Below are 26,647 nucleotides of genomic sequence, written 5' to 3'. Positions count from 1 at the left end.
TGTCTTGTTTGGCACTTGAGCTCCGTCTCTCTGGAGAGACGGCAACAGAAGAGAAGCCCTGAGTCCAGGGGTTTTACATGAAAGAGGCGCCCCAGTGATAGAGAGGGAAGCCCAGAGGTCCTTAGCCCTGAAGATGGGGGGACAAAAGTTCTAGACATGTCCTGACGTGTCAGGACAGTCCACTCATGGGGAAAGTGTGCAGTTTTTTGAGAAGACATACATGAGATCTTTCCAGCTGTTCATCTTTGGGCAAATGACTTCATCGAAAGCAGGAAAAGTTATACCAACCTACACTGCACAATTGGTGTCACATACGTTGCTTCACTTTTTTTTTTTTAAGATTTTATTTATTTGTCAGAGAGAGAGAGAGAGAGCACAAGCAGGGGGAGCAGCAGGCAGAGGGAGAAGCAGGCTCCCTGCAGAGCAGGGAGACCCATGCGGGACTCGATCCCAGGACCCTGGCATCATGACTTGAGCTGAAGGCAGACACTAAACCAACTGAGCCACCCAGGCATCCCTAAGTTGTTTTAGTCTGACATGTCCAAATTCTCTGTGTCCTTCCAAACTTACTCCCTCCCTCCTTGCCTCAATCCTCTTCAACCAGCCGGGTACTACGTCCTATAGTTTTCAACCCTAAAATCTCTCCTGAATGTTTCCATTTACGTCTACCCCAACGGCACCACCCTCTACCCAGCCACACCATCCCTCTGACCACAGGACACTTAAATGTGCCATACTCCCTCCTGCCTAGACATTCTCCTCGGGCTATCCCCAAGCCCATTATCATTCTCCCCTAATCCATTCTTGACAAGCAAGAGCTCTTGAGAGCTTTTAAAAATACAAGCCTGATCGCCTGGCTCTTGCTTAAAATCATTCAAGAGCGTGTCATTGCCCTTTGGATAAAAATCAAACTCTTTAATAGGAATTTTAAAGCCCTGCATTATGGGACCCCTACCAACTCCTCCACCTTCATTTTTAGGTTCTTTCCCTCCAGCTCCATTTACCTGCTAGGCCAGCTTCTTCAGGTCTTTTCAATGCACCACACTTCTCCCAACCCCAGGCCCAGCCACAAAACAGGTGGTCCCCTGGCCTTGGAACACTTTTCCTTCGTTGTGCCTTGCCCTCTTTCACCTGCAAAATCCTACTAATACTTCCGTGGGGTTTCCTTACCCTCTCTGTATGGTGTAGGGTGACTTTGACCCCATAGTCTGTTAGGATTTCAGAGGCAACACTTGAAACCTCCCTCCTCAAAATACTTCATTGTGATTACTAGCTTAGTTACCTGATTTCCTGCAGACTAGCAGGCTGGCGCCTTGGGGATGTAGTGGTGAAGAGTGCAGATTCTGGGTTGCTTGGTTAGGTTTGGGGCTCTGTCCCCGTGTTTGCTGGTCACCTTGCTTATCATTTTATGCCTCAGTTTCCTCTTCTGTAAAAGAACACTGCCCGCCTCATAGTTATTGTGTTAAATGAGCTACTGTATACATATATGCTTATAAGTACACGTGTAAAAGGCTAAATTAAGTGCATTAACTGATGCATAGAAAAGAAGTTTTTGATAAACTGAGATGCACACAGAATGGGTACTTACCAAATGCAAACATATTGCACTTTTGTTTTGCTTTTGGAAAAGGCTAAGGCTGTCATCCTGGAGTCCACTCTCTCTTTTTCTTCCTTTTCCATAAGCTTTATAAAATTAGTGAATCAAAAGTAAAAAATGTTAATACTCTGCCTGCTTCCCTATTTGCTCTTCCCCCGCCCCCCCCCCCCCCCCCCCGGGAAGTGGACAAAGAAAATGTGACTTTCATAAAACCTGTCTTTGTCAACTCGGAGGGATCTCGTCTGGTTAGTTCTAGCTTCTGCCTCTGCCCCCAGTTCTCAGTTCTTGCCTGTGTCCAAGCCCGGCCCCCACAGAGGCCAAAGGCTGGAAGTCCAGTATGAAGAGGCCTGAGCAGCGTGTTCTTTCCACAAAGAAAGGACTGCAGAATGCAAGCAAATTAAAGCCCTCTCGGTGCTTCCTACTTTAACCTGCTGCCTCCATTGTAGTTTGTTGTTGTTTCAAAGGCGCCGCTAAATACATTTCAAAGGCAAAACGACCCATTAGAGCAGCATGGGTTATGTGACATTTTTGCAAGGTCTTTAAAGAAGATGACAAAACAAGGAGCTTCCCACTCCCTTGGGCACTAAGTTTTTTGCCAACCGTGTTTGTGAAAACCCAATAAACATTGTACCAAGGCACTGAATTTTGTGAGGGTGTACTTATTACCCAGGTAGTCACCAGGTTTTAGAAGTTATTGTCATTTTGATTTTTGGATGAGTCATTGGGCCTCTTGCCCCCCAGGCACTTCATTATGATTCAGAGCAAAGTACGAGAGGGCTCAGCTTCCGGGAGTTAGTGGTGTCGGGGGTGGGGGCTGCCGTGGTTCTGCTTTGGCATGAGGCTTAATTGACACCTTTGATGTAGCCTAAGACAGAACCCGCACCTCCCACTGCTGCTTGGAAGACGTCAGCCTTACGCAGAGAAAGCATCTGCTGATGAATCCTGCATCTCATTCCGCCTGCTCTGGGAGCAGCCTTAGCCATCCCTAACTAATCCAACTGTTTCCCAGTTCCACCGGGCTCGGCTCAGTGCTGAGAAGGGATACCGCCTCTTGCTCTTGCCAGGTTAAACACTAAGACTGTGTCCATGTTAGAACTCATAGAAGGTAAGTTCAATGCATTATTGCTCTCTCCTCATGGAAAATGTTTCTCGTGCGCCCTCAAGAATGTGTGTGTATCTCGTGGCTAATTCTCCTTCTCTGACTGTGGATATAAAACATGTGAAAACGTTGTCCTGTTTATGGGTGATAGAGTGGCAGCCTTTCTATATCTTTATAAAGTCATGTCTCCAGAGTGTGTTATCAGTTCCTAGAGGTGATGCGACTCAGAGAAAAAAATTGCTTACTTGAGTTCCGTGGAGTTGATTGCATTTAGTGATAATGTTGTATAAAACTCTTGAGAGTCCGGGAGAATTCTAGTGATTTAAACCTATCAGAAAGCAGCTTTTATTTTCAGTAGCAAGGAAGACAGACCATAAGGAGTTTCTGGGTGTCTGTGCCAATGAGTTTGTCCTGTTGCAAGCAGGTCCTTCAGAGTTAGACCGGAGGGATATTAGGGCACAAGTGGATACAGGAGCTTCTAGAAGTGAGTTCTTAACTGTAAAAAGATAGGGGTCTTTTCTAACAAGGCACTGGGAATATCACTTGTGAGCTGTGCTAATATTTACTCTTACTGGGTGGTGCTGGGAAGCTAAACTCCAGAATTAAGGACGAATCCCATTGAAAATGTCTCAGGACCTTAACCACATGGCTAAAATCTATTGGCACAGTTCAAGGCACTGTGAATAAATTCATCAGGAAAGTTGTCCAAAGTACATTTTTAAGCATTTTAATGTAGCCTGATGCCATATTTAGCATAAGACTAGCAAAACCGTGAATTTCTGAAGATTATTCCCGGAAGCTGTTTTTCAGGACGACAGAGAGAAAGGTGTCTGGAATTTTAGCAAATGTCCCTCTATAATTGCTTGTTTCTTGGAAAAGACAATTTGTCATGAAAAATTTTTAACAAGCCGTTTTTTTCTCTCTGTGATTCGTTGCTTCTAGTTAATGGAACCCCTGGTAGTCAGCTGTCTACTCCACGCTCGGGCAAGTCGCCAAGCCCATCACCCACCAGCCCGGGAAGCCTGCGGAAGCAGAGGGTAAGGCACTAAGTGATCTCCTTGTTTCAGACCTGCCTGAGCTTCCGTGCAGAATGACACAGGTGCAGCTCCCAGGAGCACTGCCTGTCTCTAAGTAACAACCAGGTGAGGGCAGGCAGCGACATGGCAGGCCACTTACTGTGACTGTGGCTTCCCTTAGCTAGAAGTCAGGGCTTTTGTTTTCTCTCAATGCGTCTGAAGCTTAACTCTGAGAAGAATCAAAGTTGCAGCCTGACTTTTAAATACCCCACCTCTTTTTGTCCTGAAGGGGCAAAAAGACTTTATTGACACTGGTTTGTAAGCTTCCCTAGTTGTGAGGAGTTTCATTAGACCTCATCACTGCCCATCAGCCTTCCTTAGGAAGGAAAGGTACACACAGTGCCATTTCAGAGGCTATGGTGGGGAATTGCTTTCTGGCACAGAATGGTGGTCTGGAGCGGCTTAGTGTCCTTGGCACAGAGAATGGGTACAGATGACATGTGTTTTTGTGAATGAAACCTACATTGAATGCCTTCTCTTTCATCATTACTTGCACTTTTTTTTTTTTCTTTTTTTTTTTTTTTAGCTTTTTGTGTAATACTAGAGAAGTTGACTGAGCTTGGAGACCCAAGTCAAAAAGTTACTGGAAAGAGTGTTAGTTTCTCCTTGCTCAGGGGTGGGGAAGAACTACTGTTCTTATCCCCTCGCAACCTGTACCGTCTGTGTTTTCCAGTAACACCACAGCAGGAATAAAAGGGACGGGAAGGGGAGGAGAGAAAGGCGCAGAGGAGGGAAGGGAGGGCCTTTTACTGTCCTGATTTCACAAGCGAGGTGGAGAGGAATATGTGCTCTTGGGAGGTTTTATGATGGTGCTCACCGAACATTTTAATAAGAAAGGGCTCCTTGGAGGCTTCTGAACTCAGAGACTGGATTCTTTGTTTGGTTTCTTTTATTATGTGCTTTAAAATGAAACTTCTAAGTGCCCGAACTTTAAACTGCATCCAAGTTGAAAGCTCTTCTCTTCGAACCCCCTGCGAGGTTGTATCCACATGCTGCCATCTAAAAGCGGGGGCCCGGGTCCCTTCGGCGCCTGGCCCCCCAAGTGTCGGGGTGTGTGGTCTTTCTCCACGGAGCCTCCTGGCATCGGGTGTAGAGTGTTCAGACAATTTGGTGAGGCCTGAGCCTGGGCACCGGCTCCTCCACTAAATGGCTGTGTTATCTTCGATAAGTCTGTTTTCCTCTCTGCGTCTCAGTTGGAAAAACAAAGCGGGAAAGAGGCTCTTTCCAGATAGAAAACCCAATAATTCCATTCCATCTGAGTGTTTTCAGTGTGGGTTTCTTGTTGGCCACAGTCTAATTTGGCGTTTTGAAGTACAAGAATCCTTAGTGAACTACTAAAAGAATTGCCGAATTCATGGAGTCCCCTAAGTGTCTATCCTTGAGCAGAGGAAGGGGGAGGGGGGTGATTCTTTTCTAGGAAACGTTACCCAGCAAGGCCCCCTTCTATAGGGTCAGCCATATGTAGCACAGATAGTGCTCTTCCTGAGAATATTCTCTCTTTTGAAGTATATGCTTTAGTATACCTGGCGTAGTAATCCCTCTCCATCCTTTGCGCAAATTAAACTCAGAATCAGGATTAAGCTCATGCTCGGTTGCTGAGACTAAATCATGGTGACTGAGAGTCCTTGCCATAGGTCTGAGCTTCCCTCCCTGCTTGCTTATTGGCGAGACCTCTGTCGTGGGGATATAAAGTGCTTGGCCCAACTGTCCCTGGGTTGGCAGAAGGAGGCTCGAGTTTGCTTCTTCTGCCCTCTGTACTCTTGGCGTCACTATGATTTTGTCCAAATGAGGCAGAAAGTGTCTATCCAGTGACTAGCAGCTGTGTGGCCAATGGCTTCTATAGTTACCATTGCCAGCACTTGGGGAATGATTATCAGGGGTGGTTCTCTTGTAGATTCTTCACCGTGTCATTTAAACTACCAATGCAAGCATCTACTTGAGAGGGGAAAATAATCGCATTTGTTTCAGGGAGACAAAGGGTTTATCGTCATCTGAAAACATTTATTAAGCACATGTTGTGAGCAGAGCCCTGGATAATTCAGAGATGGTTCAGTTTCCAGGCTTTTAAATTTAGCCCGTAAATGAACATCCTCTGTCCATGTACCATGTCAGTGCGCAGAGACAGTCCCAGCTGCTTTAGCGAGAGAAGCTTTCATCTTGGTGTGGAGGCAACTGCATCAAATAGCCCCTCCCGGTTAAGATGGGCCTAGAATATCCCTAAAAACTGATCCTGTTTCAAATTTGGTTAATGTTCTTCTCAAATGGTTGGCTATACTCCTATGCAGGAAATACTGAAATAAGTGAAAGATGGCAAGTGCTAAAAGAAGAGACTTCAAAGAATAAATTAACTCTTTTTATTGCAAATTGGAAAACAGTAGCTAGTTCTATTTTTCCTTCTGTGTTGCCTAGCAACATAGCCAGGAAAATGAGTTGGCTGTGCCCCCCAACACACACACACACACACACACACACACACACACACACACATTTACACTGCCTACCTCTTTTTTTTAAAATGAGAACATATTTTTTTTAATTTGTAAAGGAATAGCAAGACATTTCACCACTTTCTTCACAATTAAGAAAAATCTATATTTTTATTTATGTTAATTATGATGATTTAATCAGCTTTTTTCCTTCCTTTAAAATCATATTTTTATGTTACAGCTTTTGGTATTTTAGAATAGTCATATACAATAAGAGTCTGCAGACCAGATATTTTTCTTCATAAAAGCATTGGTGGCAATGTACCAAACAACCTCCCTATTTTTCCAAAACACTATTATTTAAATTGCTGTCTAGAAGCATTTAACTGGTCACAGAAGCAGATCTTAGAGGATCTTTTCCATCCATGAACTTTTTTGGGTCTTATTTCTTAGTCCATCAGGAGGAAACGTGTTGTGGTGTGTAGGTTGAATGAAGCTCCCCATTATACTCCCACATGGCTGACTTGTGTAGATTATCTGATCAGTCAGATGATGTGAGGAGTGGATGGTACAAAATAGAAAAGAAGCCAGGATCCTAGACCGTCTGCAGATCTGAGCTGGTTGCCTGGCTACCAACTGAGAGATCTCCTAGCAGAAGGGGGGTGGAGGGAGGGAAAAGGGAGGTGATTGGTGAGGGCTTGGAGAACCGGAAGAACATTGGGAAGGGAAGGGGAGGTGAAGCTTGCATTTTTTCTGTCTTCCAAATATAAAATTTTAAAAAGACAGTTTTTATCGGGTTAATGCGATATGCAAACGCAATGCTTGGGTTACTGCTCTGTGACCAGAATTTGCTGAATGCCCTCTGGGGTTCCTGACAAATTATTTTGTGAGGTAAGCACATTCCTCTTCCCCCCACAATGGGAAGGAGATGTTCAAGGAAGAATTGCCTTGACACCTAGTAGTGGAGTTGGCATGGACAGCCCTCAGGGGTTATAAGACTCAACAGGACACAGAAGGCAATAGCTCCGAAGCAATTCAAGCCAATAAGGCAAAATAAGCACCATTTATGTCGGCTTAAATGGTTTCTCAGTTATTACCTTTCCTCCAAATTTGGAGACTCTAAAAGGTCTGATGACCTTTGAAACCGGGGATGCTTATGCATTTTTGCTCCACTCCTGAGAGAGCCACAGGGCACCCAAGAAAGCCAAGTAAACAAATCTATACCGCCCTTCATCTTACAGGACCTGTATCGCCCCCTCTCTTCGGATGATTTGGATTCAGTAGGAGACTCAGTGTAAAAGAGACAATGGAGCAATGTATATGGTTTGTGATTGGGTGAAGGTGTTTCGCATTTCCTAAGAAAAGTCTAACAGCAAAATACACAAAAGAGTTTTGCATACCTTGAAATTATGAACTCAGACCATGTAAAAGTAAATATACAGGCATTTTATATTCATGATGTTAATCCTTGAAGGTTTTTTTTTTATATGTATATTTCCTACATTGATTTGATTGGGGGAACTCGATTTCTGGGTTTTGTTTTTTTTGTTTTGTTTTTTTGTCTTTTTTTTTGCAAGGCCTGGCTTTAAATGAATTTCCTTGAGTATAAGAACAACCTAATGATATAGCAATATAGGGTCATAATTTCTGCAGATGGGGTTTCCATTCAATCATAAGTAGACATATAGATACAATTTTCCTATACTTTTGGTCAAGTGAATTATAATGGCACCAGCAGACATTTTTTTTTCTTAAAGTTATATTCTTTTGAAAATTTGGATTGTTGATTTTTTTAAAGATACTTCTATTGCAAAATAATAAAAATACTCAAGTCGATTTTTTTTTTCTTCCTGGATAGTAGACAAAGCTACTTACCATTTCGTGGGTTAATATATCTGAGGGAAAACACTCATGTCAAGGACACATCTCATGAAGACTCTAACATTAGGCATTAGAAACTTGTTTTTTTCATCAAGTAAATTTTCTTAAACTTACCTTTTCATTGGAAGCAGCATAAATATAGCTTAAACGACATACCAACATGAAGAACTTGTTCAGTGGTATTGCTATAAATTACATAACTCCTCCCTACAACCATATATGTGATTTTTCAAATGTGAAAAGGCTGAAACTAGAAAACTTTTTTTTTTTTTTAAACACACAGACCTAAAAAAATTGTGTCTGGATTTCTTCTAAGAAGAATCCATTTAAAAGCAAAAGTCTCTTAAATGGTGCTATGTAAATCAGGCCCTCAATATCCAAATCTCCATTCAGAGAAGTCCTGATGTTTTAGAAATTTTCGTATGCAAAACTCCTTTTGTGTTAAACCAAGTAAGTCTATGATTATAATCCACTGTTTAACATTAACCTACTAATTCTGCTCTTCTCGTCCTCTGTTTTAAAAATCATAGTCAGCTTTGCTTAAACATAAAATAATTATTTTAAAATCTGAATGTTAAAAATTAATTTAATGTGTATGGTCTATTGTATGTAAGCCATACCCTAGTGGTCATTTAGTTTTACTAGTTCAAACACTAACAATTTAAGACTTGTGAAGCATGGTTTTGATATTCCACAGGCTTGACATATCTCAGTAGGTGATAAATTAAAAATGTATGATGCCATTTGGAGGCCTTTCCTTGAGTTTTTTTTTTTTCAAATTTTACTTGAAAACAATTTAAAAACAAAATGTTTGATTCAAGATGGAGAGAAATTCAGTTGTCATATACTGTTTTAAATGGTATCAATTTATCTCCTTGATAAATTGCTCAACTATCAAATTTTACCATCTGGTTTATTGTTACATATGTTACCATCTCACTTTCCAAGTGAATAAAACATTTCAACCAAAAGAAGAAAAAAAAAAAAAAGAAAGAAAGAAAGAAAGAAAAGAGTCCAGGCAATCTAACAGCATCTGAAAACTTAGCCTTATAATAATTAGTGCCTCATTATCCTGTCTGTTGGAGAAAAAGACATTTCTCTGACAGGTTATTCGAACCGCAAACTGAATCATTCCATCTTGAAAGAACAGTTCATAATAATACCTGTTCCAGACTTCAGGTTTAAAAACTGTTTCCAATAGACACGAACAGAGACTCCTGCTGAGATCAAAAGACTGCTTTGTTTTAGCCGAAACAGTAAACATCTGTGCAGTTGCCTATGCTGGTGTCTGTTCTAGTTATGTCTTCGTAAAATGCATTACTTAATACAGTTGAGTCCATAAAAGATTAGTATGTATTTGACTGAACTGTCAAAAATGCAAAGAAAGCAGTGGAACAGTGAACTGAAATCTGGTGGGGTCAGATGGTTCAGAACAAAAATAAATTCCAAAAATGTTCACTTCCCTGCACTGTCAATCTTAGGGACAAGTACCGCTTAGAAAGGTCCAATAAATGCTATTTGTTCTAGAGAAGTGGCAGGTATTGCCAACTGATACGAAGCCCATGGCTTTGATACGAAGCCCATGGCTAGTACAAGCGACAAGAAACTGTGCTTGTACTAATTGCCGATAGGTATCATGGCCAGCTTTCCATTCAGGCAGTTCCAAAGGAAATGCTGTTGCACAGCATTTAATCTTTTGAACATATGACTTTTATTAAAGGACTGTTCAGAGGCAATATATATCATTTACTTTTTGAAACTGAAGTCCCTCGGAGATTGAAACAACACACCATTTATAGACTTTGAGATCTCTTTCTATACAGAGTGTAATTCCATTATACTAAAACAGAAATTAAAAAAGAAAAGAAAAAAACCTCTTAGCAACAAACCAGACGTTTTCAGTTCATTGGTGGAATCAAATTGATGATTTATAGGCACTTAAGATTTAGTTACGTACAGAATTCTTTTTAAAAAATTGGGCCCTAAACTTTAAAATTGTTCTACAGAGCAGGAGAGAGGTCCAGCAAAAACCATGCATTTTTGTCCTTACAGTAAACCTTAAATGTGCTATGAAGACATTGTGCTCTAGTTAAAAGTTTGATACTTCTTCATTTGCACTCACTTTTTTTTTTCTTAGACATCATAGACAAAGATAGGATAAGTATTTCCCTGCTTTCAGCATTTTAGAAATGCAAACCAATGACGTATCAAGTGTGAAGCTCGGTGTGCACTCAGAGGACTGGTTCCGAAAGCCTTGTGCTTTATTCTTCTTTGTCTTGCTTGATCAGTCAAGTCGGGGGGGAAATCCACAATGGTTCTACACCATCAGAAGCTTTTAAGACATTTCAGGTCCACCCATCTGTACACATCCCTGTGTTCTTATATTGGCTCATCTAAATATTAAAAAATCAAGTATTACTTTCTAAAAACATTTATGTATGATACGTGTTCCCTATGTTATCCAACAGGGCTATTTCGTTGTACCCACTGCAAATCTATACATGATTGGGCTCGCTTTTTGTTTTTGTTTTATCGTTCCCCATTTAAAAACAATGAAGCCTGGAAGCTTATTTCTTAATGAAAATAGAGAAAGATATTCTTGAAAAATAATCCCATATATTTGAGCTATTGGACTGCTCAATTTTTCATATGTGGCCATATATCTATACAGGCGTGTGGATGTCTATGTAAATTTTCAGGGCTCAGTGTGTATATGGGTGTGCTTACGTTAAGTATTTGTGTATGTTCATAGACCGTAAACAGTAAAATATGGTGTTTGTGACACAGCCTTATGAGTTACTGGCTCTTGTGGAATTGTATGTAAAACCTTCATGTCATAAATTGTTAAATGTGATGTATTAGTTGGGGCGTTTTTAAGTTCAAAAGCAGTATGCTAAACTAGTAAAGGCAAAATGGCTCCAAACAGACGTACTGATTTAACAAACAAAAAAATTGGAATCCAGATACACAAAAAATGTGAAATTCAAACAAATCCAGTATTGTGTTAATTATTAAATATAAGCACACATTGATGTTTATATGATTATGTCTTGACCTTCAGGTATCAAAATGGGTGAATCCTATCACTGATGTTTTCTCTCACATGTATGTATTGGTGACATATATCGATTGTCAATCAATATTCACTAAAAAATGAAATATCGATTTATAGGGTTGTGAGTAGTTGAGTGTTGTACTGAAACATAAATATAAAAGAATCTAAACTGTGTTTGATTTGAAGTAAGTTGGTCACAAGGCCAGATAACCTGTAAGGCAATTGTGTATGTTCTTTCAAAACACTATTCTAACTGTTGACATATTTTCAGTAGTAACCTTCCTATACTTGCTATATGTGTGTATATATCTACATAAATATATACACACTTGAAAATGTTAGTTGAATGAATTTATATGCATACATTTGCCCATTTATACATATTTGCATTAGCCTTGCTAGCATCTTTAATTGTGCATGTGAGTGAGAACTGTATTTGTTTGCGATATCCCCACAAGAGTGTAGTGTAAAAATTAGAGATATATTGAATTCAATATACCAATCGCCTGATGCAGTTTGTTATACTGTCAGCTGAAAAATATTTGTAATTTTGTGCCTGTAACGCATGTGGAAAAGATAGGAAATCTGAGGCCCTAGCTGTAATTTTCAAGAGTGCATGATATATAGTGTCTTTAAAATGTGGTTCATTTTAGTAAGGATGATGGGTAAATTCCAAGATAGTATACATGGTGCATGTAATACATGGCTGTTTGTATTATATATGGCCACAAAAAAGTTTTGAAGCCAGGAGAGTAGGCATCTGAAAGGTCACAGGCAAAGACCTATGAAAGTTAATTTTCTTGCGATGTGTATTTTTTCGTTTCTATTCATCAACAAGCAAGGAATTGAGTTATTTGTTTTAAGGACTTTTTCCTTCCAAATACACTATGGATGTTGTAAATTTGGATGAAATTTTTACAAAGAGGTCGACATGCTTTCTGCATACAGTTTGAGTTGCTTGGATGTATTCTCTTAAAAAGAGCGTTTGGTGTTAAAATGTTTTAAACAACACTATATTTTAAAAATCCATCGACTGAGGCCATCCGCAGAGTTTTATAGAGCTAAATGATGAGATGTTTCAGTGAACTACCCAGTTTTGAAAGTTCCATCACTTTGTGTTGTGGTTTCATTGTAAAATGTTATAGCTTGTATTTCCCACTGGACCATGTTATTTCCCTCAAAGTTAACTTTGTGACACTTACCACCTTAGAATAACTATGTAATAAACAGGAAAAACCACCTATGTTGTTCAGTGAGTTTCTTTCAGAAAACTTCTAAGTAGACATGGACACTGAAATGACTGTGAGGGCTAACGGTTACTTCCGGTTGCTTTTGTAACGAGGGTTATGACCTGCTTGTGATGTAATCCGCGTCAGCGAATTGATACTTGAGATACTGCCGAATGCCATCCCATGCCATCTAAAGTATAAAATACTGGCAATACAACAAAGTAAGACTATCTGATGAAGAATTCTGTTTCAGCTGCTTATATTAAAATCATTAATACGCTTTTCCTCTCAGGGTTGTCTTAAGGGTGAATTTGTCAGACAAATGGTCAACTGATTGAAAAAAAAAATCGACATGCATTTTTTAGACATACTAACTGTCTCCTGGGGTTGAAGGTATGTTTCTTAAGGTCATCTAATTGTAAGGTAGAGGGAATGATCATGTAGATACATATACATGGGTGTGTATACAAGTTATTTTAAAACCACTGAATAAATATATAAAATAAATATATAATAAAATAAATAGTGATGATAATAAAATATTTAATTACCCAACTTCAATCTAGAACAAAACTCCATACTTTATTTCATTCATAATGTGGCTTAAGGGAATATAGAAAATTCTCCTGGCTTTGTTAGAAAAATGGTTCATATTAAAATTATTATAGAAGTCCAAAATTCTAGTTTCAAACCTAACATTTTTGGTAGGTTCATTTTAACCTTAAAATTACAGTTTACTTTAGTTGGTTCTCTTTATTATTTCCATGATAGCCTAAATGTAACCAGTGCCCAAAGCAATAATGGTACAATCGGAAGGAATGTTTACAAATTTTTAAAATTCCAAATTGTGTTTATGCTTTCTTAATATAATAGAGTTTAAAAATAAAGTATAGCAGGTGCCTGGAAGAGTCATGAGTTCCCTTCATCACAAACTAGGAGTCTCATTGGAGGAGTAAATCATAGAGGGAATTATTTTATCAAGAGGTGATAAACTAGATGACTTTCTGGTCCCCTTCCAAACTATGATTTCATAAAGAGTAACTCCTAAGAGGAGACATTGTGTCCCTATCTGCCCCCCTCTCCGCCCGACACAAGAGTCTTTTCAGGACAAATGGTTCAGATTTTGAATTTATAGATCTTGGCCTAAGTGAGTATAGAGACTGGATTCAAGACGCAAGAGGGCTGCCTGACAAAACAAAGTTGTAACTAAATACATTAATTTTTGAAATCTTGGCTCCAGTGGGTGGCTTCACTAACATCGATTTAATGCCAGTATTCCCATTGTCATTTTTCCCTCCTCTGAGTAAACCAATTTCATGAATAACTGTTCTCCGGTCCTTTAAAAACTTTGACCAAATCTTTATGACAAATGTTCATTTTTCGATATTGATTCTTGTTATGCACATGACTACCTGTACCACAAAGTCTATTTGGGCTGAACGTGCTATGAAGAATGCAGACAGAAGAATTTGGAAAAAGGAATTCCCTTCGCTTGATTTCACATAATAGAACCTTATTAGTTCTTACAGATTGATGTCACCAGCTTATGATTGTTCTATACACACTTGGAAAGCAAATGAATGTGTGGTTTGGGGGTTTTTTTTACACACACAGAATCCTCAGGTTTCAAGCTTTCAGCACCAAGAGTATGATTTAATTTTTTTTATTTAAGGAGGTCATCTTTAGAGATTCTGTAGACCTCAAGTCAAGATCACCGAGACAGTAGTTTGAGTCTGTTAAATATTTACTGGTTGTGTTTCTTTTCTGCAGTTGATCCACTTGATTTTTAAGTTCTTTTTTTTTTTTTTTTTTACAATTTTTCAAATATCCATTAGCAAAGTGATAATTGTGTGCCAGGGCAGAATGTGAAGTGGGAGCGATATGATTACCCAGTCACAGCTTAAGTTATCTGGTGAGATTTGTCTACCTCGAGTATATCAGTTGGGTTAATTGGATGTTTTTGAAAACTTGGGTCAGTGTAGTCCTCAGTTGAGTGACACCGTTAATACAAATGGCAGGGGTAACTAGTACCATTATATTTAAAATGAACTGTTTTTAACTACATAGTCACCAGATACATCTTGGTAAAATGTGGTTAGAGCTGTTATGTCAGCTTTCTCACTTACTTCAAAAAGTGTGGTACGTTCTCCATCTGTTATATGATCCCAAGCTAAATAGCTACACTTAGGATGTGTTCTTACTTAGGGCAGTACTTTTATGAAGGTGTGTCATAAAAGCATCCAGGTGCCAGCAGCCTGCCCACCTGGTTCCCATTAAATCTGCTTAGAGGTGATAACATTTCAAATGTCACAATGTCTCTTAGAGCAACTAGTTGCATTAAATTCTAAAATAACTCTATGTTCTGTACTATACACACCCAGATGCCTTAGAATTAGCAAACTGAAGCAAACACAAAATCTTATCATTGTGTATATTATAAAATGGTTTATCTGTTCAGAAAAACCAAATAAGCAAACCGATTTCACTTGTAAGCATGCAAAAAATACAAGCGGGCTGTGCAGCTTCTGTTGGTCATAAATAAAGGCTGATTAATTTCTTTGGGTTAATTTTTAAAGAGCAAGAATTTACACATTTTCCCTTTACTGTTTTCCAAGTCCTTCAATCAGACTTATGGACAGTAATCAGAGTGTTCCAGCACTATCTAAATGAGTATAGTTAGGATTAGTAACTAGCATACACAAAGAGCCATGTTGATTACTGGATCACCTCAACGGGGAGAGAGGACAAAATGTTAGATGACAAAATCAGAATTGAAAAAAATAACAGTCTGCAAGGATATCAATGTAATAAATATGACATTTAACATGAATAAATAGGAAGTCTTAGACTTGATCCAAAACACCAAACTCCCAAATACAAACTAGGGAGACCTGACATAACAATGAGCTCAGTGTTAGGCTCCAAAGTTACGGTACTATCTGTCACTAGGCCCATGTGATCTTAAAGTGCATTAGTATTACATTCACAAAGGAGAAGCTCTGTCCTCTGCTCCGTGCCGGTCAGGGTACACCTACGATATTACATTTCTTTTGAGCCCTAGCATTACAAGAGATATTGAGAACTGAAGTGTATCCACGGGATGGTGAAAGGGTCATGGAGCCCTATTATATGATGAACAATAAAAAAAAAAAAGAAAAAACTGGGAATGTCCAAATTGAAAAAGAGAAGATACTGAAGAGGTCCAGTAGCTATTTCAAATTCCTGCAGCACTGTCATACGAAAAATGGATTAGACGAGAACTGGGTAGCTCCAGAGGTGAGACTAAGACCAATACGTGGAGAATGTAGGACATCATTTCAACATAAGGAAAAACTTTCTTTATCTCATATGAACAATTAAGGGGCCGCCTCAGGAAATGATGTGTCCAGTAGTGGAGGTGGTCGGACAGAGGCCATTTGACTAAATGGCTGAGGTTTCTGTAGTGGGAATTTGGCCTCCGGATGGAAGTAAGGTGGAAAGGTAATATTTAAAGTCTACTCTAATCCCTGAAATCTTTGAATCCATGAATAATCATTGTCTTGGGAAAGTGTATAATGTAAACTCTCTTACCTCTTTGGGAAAAAGAAGAGATAACACCATTAGGAATCTAATACATTTGTTTTACTCTATCTGAGCATAATAAACAAAATGACAACTTCCCACTCTGTGTTCTCTATTTGTAAGGAAATAATTGTTTCTCTTAAAATGGTCTGTAACTGTCCGCATGATATTTGAAATTAGTCGCGGGTACATTTTCAAACCTAAAGTTGAAAATAAGCAATTCTAACCATGAGCAAACTTGTGTTAATTCTACTTTTTTTTTTTTTTTAAACCAGAGTCTAAAAACCTTGAGGGGTTTTTGTCCATAAGGCAGACAAAACACAGCTGGTATTGTGGCAAGCATTCAGGGCACCAGACGCTTGGCGGCAATTGTTGAAATTGTTGAAAATGCAATTTGTTAGTTGATAAGGCACTTTAGTGAATAATATCCAGTAAGTTGATTGAATATTAGAATTTAAAAGATGTTTTCATATACTTTGGGTCAGAGTTCTAGTCTGAGTATCTGATGTTCTTACTAAAAGAACAAGCTTTTGGAATTGAGTACTTTACTGTGGACATCTTTGCTAGGAAACACGCTACTAGTCTATCAATTCAAGTGCTTGATGAAAGAGGGTGTCTCTGTATTCTAAAATTTAAAACACCATATGACAAGACAGCACCTGCCACCCCAAACCACAATGTGTCTACATTATTAAACACCACTTGTGATGCTGCTGGAAGAAATTCAAGGATCAGAAAGCCCAGAAGAAGAGAAGGTCTACATTTTAGACATTTACTTACTGCTTTTCTGCTTGGAACAATATTATGTCTACAGCAAAAGCAATCACACAGGGGATGAAAGATCTCACTTTCTGGAAAACACACACCTTTCCCTCAAATGTGGTAATGTTAATGTTTATTTTCTCCAGACATCGACATCATCAATCTGCCTTGTCTAAGCCTTGTGTTCCAATATTACAAACACAAGGTTTTCACAAACAGACATTCATAAAAGTCAGCAGAGCATGACTTAGAAGCTCCTACATTTACAGTACCTTTGACAGAGTTGGTTATGACCACATAGTCAGTGTCACTCCAAGAGAAAACTGTCTCAAGGTCATAATTGGAATCCCTCTTTCTAGCCTGAGAGAGGGTAAATGCGTGGTGCTCATCACAAAGGGAGGCAGGGTGAGAAAGGATGAAAAAAACCACTCAAGTCACCAGACTGATTGGTGGCGGATTCTTACGATATGGGAAAATAAAGGACACAGCACACAAACTGGGTGGCATTCAGGGGTGGACTAGAGTAACCACAAAACTCGTAGGATGTCCTGTAAGGAAGCAGATGCGTCCCTGCTGTGAATTTAACTTTCACCCCAATGTCACAGTCAGCTTAGATGAACTCATGCAACACGCGTATCTTAGACACACCCAGGAAGACAGGCAGTGGATTCAAATGGCCCTGCAATGATTTAAGTAACATTTTCCGAATGATATTCATCTTTTTGGTGAAAACTAAAAATATTTGCTTTTTTCTGTGCAAGAGACTGTTGGGAGTAAAGAAATTATACAAAACTTTCTCTTCCTACGTTGTGTACAGTTAAGGCTGGATGGAATGGGGAGGAGGTTGAAGGGAAACAGGTAAGCAGAGGAAAACTAGGTCAACTTTGCTTCTCGCCACCTCTTCATTATTAATTCAACTACAGATGCTCTTTCCCTTCTCTCTGCTCCACAGACAGCCAGCACCATGAGCCAATGCTGCCCCCTCACCGCCTCCTGCTCCCATCAGGCCAACCAAGTGGATAAACCCAGGGAAACAGAAGGAAGATCTTTTAGGACAAGCTGTGTTCACTGTTTAGAAATAGCATTGAAATATGCAAATTGTGTTCTCAAGGAATAGAAGCAGAGATGGAAAGGTTCATTGTTAAAGTACTGCCCCATAGCTAATCACAGTACTAAATATTTGGTATTGTTTCATCCTCTGGACTTTGTCATCTAGTCCTTATCCTGTCTGCTCTCATTGGTCTTGGGTCAAAACACACCAAAAATACAAGGGAATCACCAGGCTTAGGCTTTAATTCCTGTCCTTGCCTCAGACTTATTTTGTAATATTTAACATATTGGTAACCTGCTTAGTGCTTATGTCTTGAGCTCAAGTGGAATTAACCCACTCTTTAACCCTTCTCCAAGAATGTGGTAAGCCTTAATGTTTTTCTTTTAGGATAGTCCATAAAACAAACTGAAGAGAATTTTTTTTTTCCCGTGATAAGAATAGAAAAAATTTGGGATGAGATCAGAGTGGCACCATATTTGAGACCTGTTTGCAGATAGACTGTGGAAAAGTGAGGTGAGGTGCTTAACATCTGACAAACCTAAACAGTGAGCTAAGGGATGCTGATTTTGAGAAGAAGGACTAAACAGTCGTGGAACATCCAAATTTAGAATGACTACCCTGACAGCTAAACCATCTAGTATTGGTTAATAGGGCGGGAAAGAGAGGGAATCTAATTGAATAGACTAAGAACCTCCTCTTTGGAGGGTTAAGACCAAACCCTCCCTGGTGATGGGTGCAGTTACCCCCCAAGATTCTGGGCTGGGCATAGCCCCTGCAGACGGGCGCTCTCACCGAGGGCTTTATTCCCTGTTTCTGTTCCCTTCCAGAGCTCCCAGCACGGAGGCTCCTCTACTTCCCTCGCATCCACCAAAGTCTGCAGCTCAATGGATGAGAACGATGGACCTGGAGAAGGTGGTGAGCTTGGGACGTGGTGTCTGAGGAGAAGGCTTCCAGGGGACAGGGGATGGTTTGGCTAAATTTACTTCAGGAAACTGTAACTTCTCAAGCATTATGACATAGAAACCTAAAGCAGCTCGTAGGAATAAGATTGCATATGGTTTCCCCCGGGGATCATATCTACTCTCTGGGAACAGGAAGAGGGAATTAGCCTCATGTGGAGATATGTCACATCCTTGGAGGGCATCAGGAGGCTGAGAAGGCCAGCTATTGCCTACTTTGAAAACAAAAGAAAGTAATTGCTGCCTTTGTTTTTTCCAAATTCTGTTCATTTTCAGTACATTAAAGATAACTTACTCTCTTGACTGACTGTTAACAGCCCTACAGAGGTACTTTCACGAAAGTGAACTCACTATATGAAAATACAGCTTTACGAAAAGAATTGCTTGATGGCAATTGCAAAAATATTCTTTGTATCTTAAACTAGTTCATTTTAGAATTTCTCTGTGAGGTGGTCAAATGACCTGGATTCTGGAATTGACTTTTTCACTTACTCACTGGATTGTTTTGTTTTTGGTTTTATATTGTTGGTTTTTTTTTTTCAAATTTTTTTTGAGGGGGAGGGTGGTGTTGAGGGGGAGAAGGGGGAGGGAATCTTAAGCAGGTTCTACCCCCAGTATGGAGCCTGACACAGGGTTCGACCTCGGGACCCTGAGATCATGACCTGAGCTGAAATCAAGAGTTGGATACTTAACCGACTGAGCCACCAGGCACCCCTCACTGGTCTGTTTTGGATAAGCCTCTTCAGCTCTCTAATTCTTAGTTCCTCTTCTATAAAATTGTATAAGATTGTAATATTTGCCTGTTTCCTCCCTGGGGGTCATTTTCAGGCTCAAATCAATTATGAGAAAGTATTTAGAAAAGTATAAGACTGATATGGTCAAGCCACTGTTACAGAATCAGCATCCTTTATTTGTTTGAAGTGATAGGATTTAATTTTGCAAAAAAGTACCTTTTATTATGTCAAGTGAGATAAGTGATTTGCACATGAATTATTTCCTGACTACCGTGCAGTATCAGATTTTTTTTTTTTTTTGTATTTCCAGAAGTATGAAATTCAGCCATCTAGAAGTCTCTTTTGTTCTGCTGTGTTGTATTTACCTAATGAAACGAAATGGTCCTTGGCTAAGACTTCGGCACAGCCTTCTTAGCCAAAAGCCTAAAGGATACATTTTATCAATAGGAAAAAATACAAAACAAAAAAATCCCAAGCGTGTGCTCCAGATGAGTGCCTCAGTGATGCTCCCAGCGGAAGGAAGGATGAAGTGCCTCCTTCCATTTCCCTTCTGGAGTCAGCCTTGCTTCTGACAGCCAAGCGTGGTTATTTTTATTATCCGTGTAGTAAAGAGCCTTAAGACTGTGTCATCTGAGAGATGTTTTATAAATTCGGGTGCTTTGCAGTAGATTTGAAACTTCTCCAACGATCTCCTCTAATTCCCATGGAGTAGACAAAAATCCCCCAGCTAGGACTTTCAAACAGAGGCGAAATTATTGGCTTCTTCGGGTGTGAGATGGTGGGGATTAGGGAGGGCGTGTTAATTGGCTGAAGCTCTCCCTTTATTCCGGAGACCACTGTGATAGCTTCTAGTGGGTTAAGACTAAAATGTCACCTATAAGGAGGTAAAGAGGCCACACAGATGCCAAGGGTAAAAGTAGCAGCAGCAAATGTCCTGCGCTTGTACAACCCTTTCCAGAAATTCCATCCACCCTAGACTCCAGAGTGGTGCGGCTTAAGCATGATCACAGCATAAGGGTCCTAAAGCAGATGTGTGATAATTGTGAATTTCCATTTGTCGTTCCCCAGCGTTGCAGGCTAATGGAGAACACAGAAATCACCAAGAAAGCCTAGGCACCACCTAAGGTTTTAATTTTATTTTGAGAAGAAATGTTTAGTCTCAGTTTATGATTAAAGGTCAGAATGGGAGCACATTTAGAAAGCACACTAGGTTTCCATCACATTTTGTATTCAGGTTGCCTGAGGCAGAGTGAGGATTTATAACTTTAAAGCATGTAAATTTTAGAGCCCAGCTATAAAAGGCTTTTTACACCCCAAAGATGTTAAAGGTTATCCAGTATATTTATGTGACCTAAGTGTGGCTTATTTAGTTTTATGGCCTTAGATATTTAAAGCATTATTAGGCATTTGTAAAATATTTCAAAATGCATTTTAAGGGGGAAAATGTGTTGTGTTAGTGGCACTAACATAATTGAAACTACAAAACTGTTCTGTTCACAGACATAATAAATATTGCAATTTTAACTCGACATCTGTTATGCAGGTTGCTGGTGAGAACATTTGTCTAAAATCTGCTCATTGATACGGGGCGGGGGGGGCATCAGGGCTTAGTTCGTAGGGAATTTTACGGAGATCTCCATTTCAGGATGCAGTAAAGCTAAATGTCCAAACAGCAGGCATGCTTCATGCTTGTACAATGTCAAGCAGCCCAGAGTCCCCTGTAAGCTCCATTGTTGCTCCTGAGCCATACGTAGGAATGTCATTTGTCTATAGACAGTGGGTATTCCGTAAACACTATGGATCAAATTGGCATGAAACACGAAGAGTGAAACTTCCTCCCTGGAGTCCCCACGGCCACAGAAAGTGTCGGTGGCCCTCCCATCGGTGGAAGTGGACCCCATACGTCTTACGTTTCCTTTCAGTTTATCATTCGTCTTGGTAAAAACTGTTGAGTGTATACAGTGTCAGCGGGGGGAGGGGAGGGCTTGCCTCACTGTACGGAAAGTGCCATATCGATTCTGAATCAGTTCCCTTCTATTAGATGATCCTCCTAAATGTCTCTCTGGTGCCACATCTGCGTTCCCTTGTCTGCCAATAAAAATGTACTAATGATTCTTTCAGAAGTGTCGGAGGAAGGCTTCCAGATCCCAGCCACAATAACAGAACGATATAAAGTCGGAAGGACAATAGGGGATGGAAATTTTGCTGTTGTCAAGGAATGTGTAGAAAGGTGAGAAGGATATCATTTGCATCGCACTTTAAAGGAAACATTTGGCATTATGTTTTCCAAGATCGTGTCTTTATTTGCCGTCTGTGGCACATATGGAATAGGTTAACGTCTCCACTCCAGATGTAAAAAGAAAAAAAAATTTTTTTAAAGAAGGAAAAGCCCGTCTAACAACAGATTTGAAAAATGTAGTGATTCCTGAGACAATCTATAAATTAGGGACTTTGATTTTTCCTTTTTAATGTACTCAGCAAAACTTTGCCAGATCTTTCAGGTGAGCCCTTTTATTGTGTTAAAAAAAACCATATTGAACGGTTTTTTTCGACGCTCTTCTGAGACATTTTGTAGAGGTCAGAACATTCTTGTATGCAGTGTATTCTAACGTACCAACTATCCTCAAATTAAATATAATAACCTTGAAAAGTTTAAAATGAGTAGGTACTGATTCCAACAAAAATGGTGTTTAATACATTAAAATGTTTTAAAATGAATGAGCTTGGTACTCTTGGGGGCCCAAGCCAAGAGGCTTGGAGCAAAAGGTTTATCCCTGGGATCTTGATACCTAATCAAGGACAGTGGCCGGTGGCTACTAGATGAAGTGACAACTAATAAAGTCACAGCCCAGATTAAGGTAGCCTCAAACCCTCAGCCCAGTGCTCTCTGGAGCAGCTTCTTGCTCGACAGGGACCTGGTCGGCCAGCAGCTCCTGCTCAGAGCTGGTGAGCAGAGCGTTGAAAAGTCAGGGGGAACCCACTTCGTTCCTCGAGGAAGATTTCACTGCTGGCTCCCCTGCCACTTTTCTCTGCCCCCCGGGGAGGCTGGGCGCCTCCCAGTCGGCACTGTGTGGGAATCATGTTCCTTTGCTCTGCTCTACCACTCAGAGAGGACGCCTCAGACTAGAAGCTTTAGCCTCACAAGATCCAGAACTTGTTCTTCTCCAAGAGCTTTGATTTGGAAGCACAGATTTATGCCACGTTAGAGCTGGAAGCCGACAGGGCCTCGGGCATCACCAGGGTCCTGAGTTTGGCCGGTGTCCACTGATTTGCTCCCCTGCCCCCTTTGCCACTCTTAGGAAGATGCCTCCTTGACTGAGGTCTCAGAGCCTTAGATACCCTCGGGCGGTAAATCTCAAACTCTGCTCCCTCCGGCATTGTAGCTGGGCCAGGATAGTCCCACCAGTGCCAGCAAGCCACCACAACAGCCAGTCTTTGTGAGCGACGGGCATGGCAACAGTAGTGTGAAAAACCCCTTAGGAGTTACCGTGAGGCCACCCTTTCTCCTCTCTGTCCCTCGGTCACCCCACTGCCACCAGAGTTTGACCATTTGTGGCCTCATTGCCAAATGCAGAAAGTTCTCCTTTGCTTTCCTAGGCCTCACACCTCCCCAAACAGGAACAGCCGCTGTTTATTGAGCATCAACTATATACGAGGCCCTTAGGATAGTCCACGTAATTGTCATAATGAGCCCATAATATCAGTATCGTCTCCATTTATAGCAGACAAAGATCACCTTAAGAAGTTAGATGCCCAGGGTGGCCCAGCTGGTACTTAGGAAGGCCTGGGTCCAAAACTCACACTTCTGACCATTCTGTTGCCTCCAACAAAGAGCCTCTCAGGAGAATGTAACTTAGTTGATCTAAAGTCACACACACACACACACACACACACACACACACACCGCATCTGTCCCTGTACAAAAAAAAAAAAAAAGACAGAAATTAAATCAGGAAAGCCACTCTTAAGGCAATGGATGGAAATGTGTGTGTATGTGTTTATATAATTTTATATTTCATTTAGACTTTTACTGATAGTAAATTCAACTCTTCTTAAGTTTTTTTTCCACTGTAGCAGAAAATCCCATTTTTAGCAGATCACCATGCCCTTCCTACGTGGGGTATCTGGCGATCTGCAGTGTGCGTCACTGTGGAGTCTGGCGTGGCCGCCACGTGCTGTTTCTCCTCGCTAGCACAGGGATCACGAGGGCGGCGTAGGTCCAACAGTCACTGGTCTTCTTCCCACAATGAAAATGTCTCATGTCTCCATCCAGAATTCATGTCTTTCTTTCCAGTTTGGGCTGTGTTCATTTTGCATGAGTTCCCATGTTGGGTTTCATCAGTGTGAACTTTGCGAGTCTACACACCAGATCGCTCCACAAAGTTTTAGTATTCCGCTCCTGCTGAATGAGGACATATGGCATGTGTCCTCGCTCCCTGGAGGCATCACGAAACATTCTTTTAATATTTTCCAGAGGTCCAAGAAAATAAAAGCGAGCTAAGCATGCCGTGAATGGCACACGCTGCTTGAGGGTACATTGTGCCATATTTCGAAGGATGCATATGTCTTAACAAGAGCAAGACTGTCCCTCCTCTCTTAAGAAGATGCCGTCCCAGGGAAGGTCTTCCTACTACAATGGACGCAATAATAGGGTTGTGTAGGCCTTTCCTTCCATGGTCCCGTCCTAGCATATTCTTTGGTAGTGGCTGCTGGGCCCATTTCGATTTCTGCCTGTTCCCCAGTAGCAATTTCTCCGGCGGCCTCAGGAGCCCCTTGGACATGTAAAGGAAGGGGGTGAACTGAGACTTGCTCTATTCCGAAGCTGTTCTATAGACTACTTGGGGCCCCAAAGAAAACTCAGAGGGCTGAAGAGCACTAGCGAAGGGTCAGAGCATGAGTAGAGGGCTCGCAGTGAGGCGCCTTTCTTCTTTGCTTTCCTGGCTTTTAGGGACTAATTAGTATACAAGCCAAGGGTACCAGCAGCGCCCTCGGGAGCAGTGACAGTGTCTTCTCTGGCTCTTGGCCCTCCCCTCCACCTGCACAGTTTTTCAGCACTGCATTTTTTAGCAATGCATGCAGCAGAATTGTATTAAAATTCTAGCTGCTCCTGATTCCCTCTCTCCCTCCCTCCCCTATAAACCCGAGGAACTGCTCAAGGAAACCGCTGGCTTGAGCAGTGAGTGTAGATGGGCTCAAACCCATCCGAACATCCGAACGGGCTGAGACTTCAGGGCCACAAACCCGGGTTGCATCTACCTAGAAAGCCTTCAGAGTTTTCAAGAACCTCCAGAACCTTGTACCTGTAGTTTGAAGGCATTTCCTCCCGATGTGCCGTTTGGAGGATGAGTCAGGGTAAAGCTGAGCTGTTTCTCCACTGGCTGGCAGGGCTCGTCCTCCTTGTCTTCCTGAGGATGCCCTGGCACCCGGCTTGCGCTCAAATTCAAAATCAAACTCTATTCCAGAGATGTCTGAGGAGACAGTCTGGGATGCCTCAGTTCTCTGCTCTGCACAATTACCCGCTTAGGAGGAGGCTGGGATGGGCTGTATTATGATTACGTAGCAAACAAAGGGTGGTGTTTACCAACCCCTCTTTGTTGGGGGCCAGGGGGTCCTCACTGCCACCATCCTCCGGCACCTCCACAGCTCAGCCAAGTGCTTGGAGCCCCTGCGAGTTCAGGCCTACCCTGGACTCATCCCGGGCTACAGAGAGGGACGAGTCCCTCTGCGTGAGAACCTAACCCAATGTGGAAGGATTGCCGTGAAATTCATCAAATGCTCCGATGGCAATGCCTGGGAAGCTGTTTTTCCTTTTCCACATAGATTTTTTTAGTACCTTGAAAACCTAGCAAACCCCCCATAACAGCATCAACAAAAAGCACGTTAGTCCAGAGCGTCCCAATCGATAAGTGTTCTGCTGCCCCCATCCCAGGGAGAGGGAGGAGAGTGGGGAGCAGGTTGGCCCTGGGCTGAGAATCCCTAAGTTTAAACAAGACAGTTTTCTCCAAACCATTGCTTTTTTTTTTTTTTTTAGCACAAACATTATAAATTGGATTTAGTTCAAATTTGTAAAATTTGGGAATTTCTTTCTTAATAGTTCAGCCTCTAACCTTGGGTCAACCTTAATAGGAAGGGGACCTTACAAATTGAATTCCCATATAGGAGGGAAAAAAGCAAACAAAATTTGTCCTGCTGCTGCTGCCTTTGCCAGGCATTCAAGGCTCCGAGATTCTGTGCAAGGTCAAGAATGTCATTTCAGGAACAAACAAGCAAATGGCCTATAGTTTCACCATCAATCCCTGTATTAAGTGTTCTCACCACAACAAGCAGTAGACTCCGTGGGGACAAGGACCAGGTTTTGCTTACCTGTGTCTAAAATGCCCGGCTTTTACTCACCTCTGTAGCCACCAAAGAGCCAAGCTCGTAACCTCTCGCTGAATAATTACATGGGCACAGCGATCCTCGGAATTAAGGTATGCAGGAAGGCAAATGTTTTGCTTAAGGTTTTATTTCTTGCCAAGTGTTTCCACTTACCAACTTAAAGCAAGAAGTTCAATTCTTATTCTTATGGTGTACATGTAGTACTAACACCTGTTCTCAGGCTTATTTTCCAGACTCAGCTGCGTTCCTATAAACATATACTTCCAGTAATTAAGGATTATATTATGCCTTTATAGTTCTGCCCTCAAGGAATCAAGAAAGAAAACTTGCAGCATTAATTTTGGTGGTCCTCTACAAGGCTCACTGTCTGAGATAAAACACGGGTCAATCTGAGTGTTGAGTCCTATTATGTAAGGTTCTGGGTATAGAACCCATGAAGTCCCTTTTCCTAGTAAGCCCTGAGGCCACTGCAGCCAGGCTTGCTCAAATTTTCCCTTCAGCTAGAGGCTCAGGACACAACCTAGTTTGCCTGGGGTCCTGGCAGCCAACACACCCACTTGCTCCTTGGAGAGTCTGCTCCTTGCCCCTCTGGGTCTCGGGGGGACTCCGTCTTCACGATCCCACACCAGCCCTTTGCTTTGAGCCCCACAATGTTACTTATTCCAGGGAAACAAGAGGATCAAATGGCAACATGGAGAATGACAAATCGAAGAAATCTCCTCTCTTCTCACCAACACTGTCCCGTCATCCGTCCCCTTTGTGGAGACACAGATTGGAGTGTCACCTCTATCCCAGCTCCTTGGGCCCTCCTGGGATCACTAACTTTTGTCACAGCACTC

General features: G+C 41.2%; 1 protein-coding gene across 3 annotated transcripts in view; it reads left to right on the top strand.

The window, feature by feature from the left end:
* The window catches only part of DCLK1 (doublecortin like kinase 1), a 332,328-nt gene that overhangs the window by 248,985 nt on the left and 56,696 nt on the right, over positions 1–26,647 (top strand). The window contains exons 6-8 of one of the 3 annotated variants that reach the window (XM_040622036.1): positions 3,639–3,733; positions 18,565–18,649; positions 21,552–21,660. In XM_040622036.1, coding sequence (XP_040477970.1) covers positions 3,639–3,733; positions 18,565–18,649; positions 21,552–21,660 — 289 coding nt within the window. Of the gene's footprint in view, positions 1–3,638; positions 3,734–7,439; positions 12,374–18,564; positions 18,653–21,551; positions 21,661–26,647 lie in introns of those variants that run through there. The other 2 variants (XM_040622026.1, XM_040622043.1) reach the window with 2 other exon arrangements.

Source organism: Ursus maritimus, unplaced genomic scaffold, assembly GCF_017311325.1.
Source record: "Ursus maritimus isolate PB19 unplaced genomic scaffold, ASM1731132v1 scaffold_10, whole genome shotgun sequence".
Taxonomy (NCBI): Eukaryota; Metazoa; Chordata; class Mammalia; order Carnivora; family Ursidae; genus Ursus; species Ursus maritimus.
Note: the sequence above shows the minus strand (reverse complement) of the source record. Positions and strands in the feature narration are given on the sequence as shown.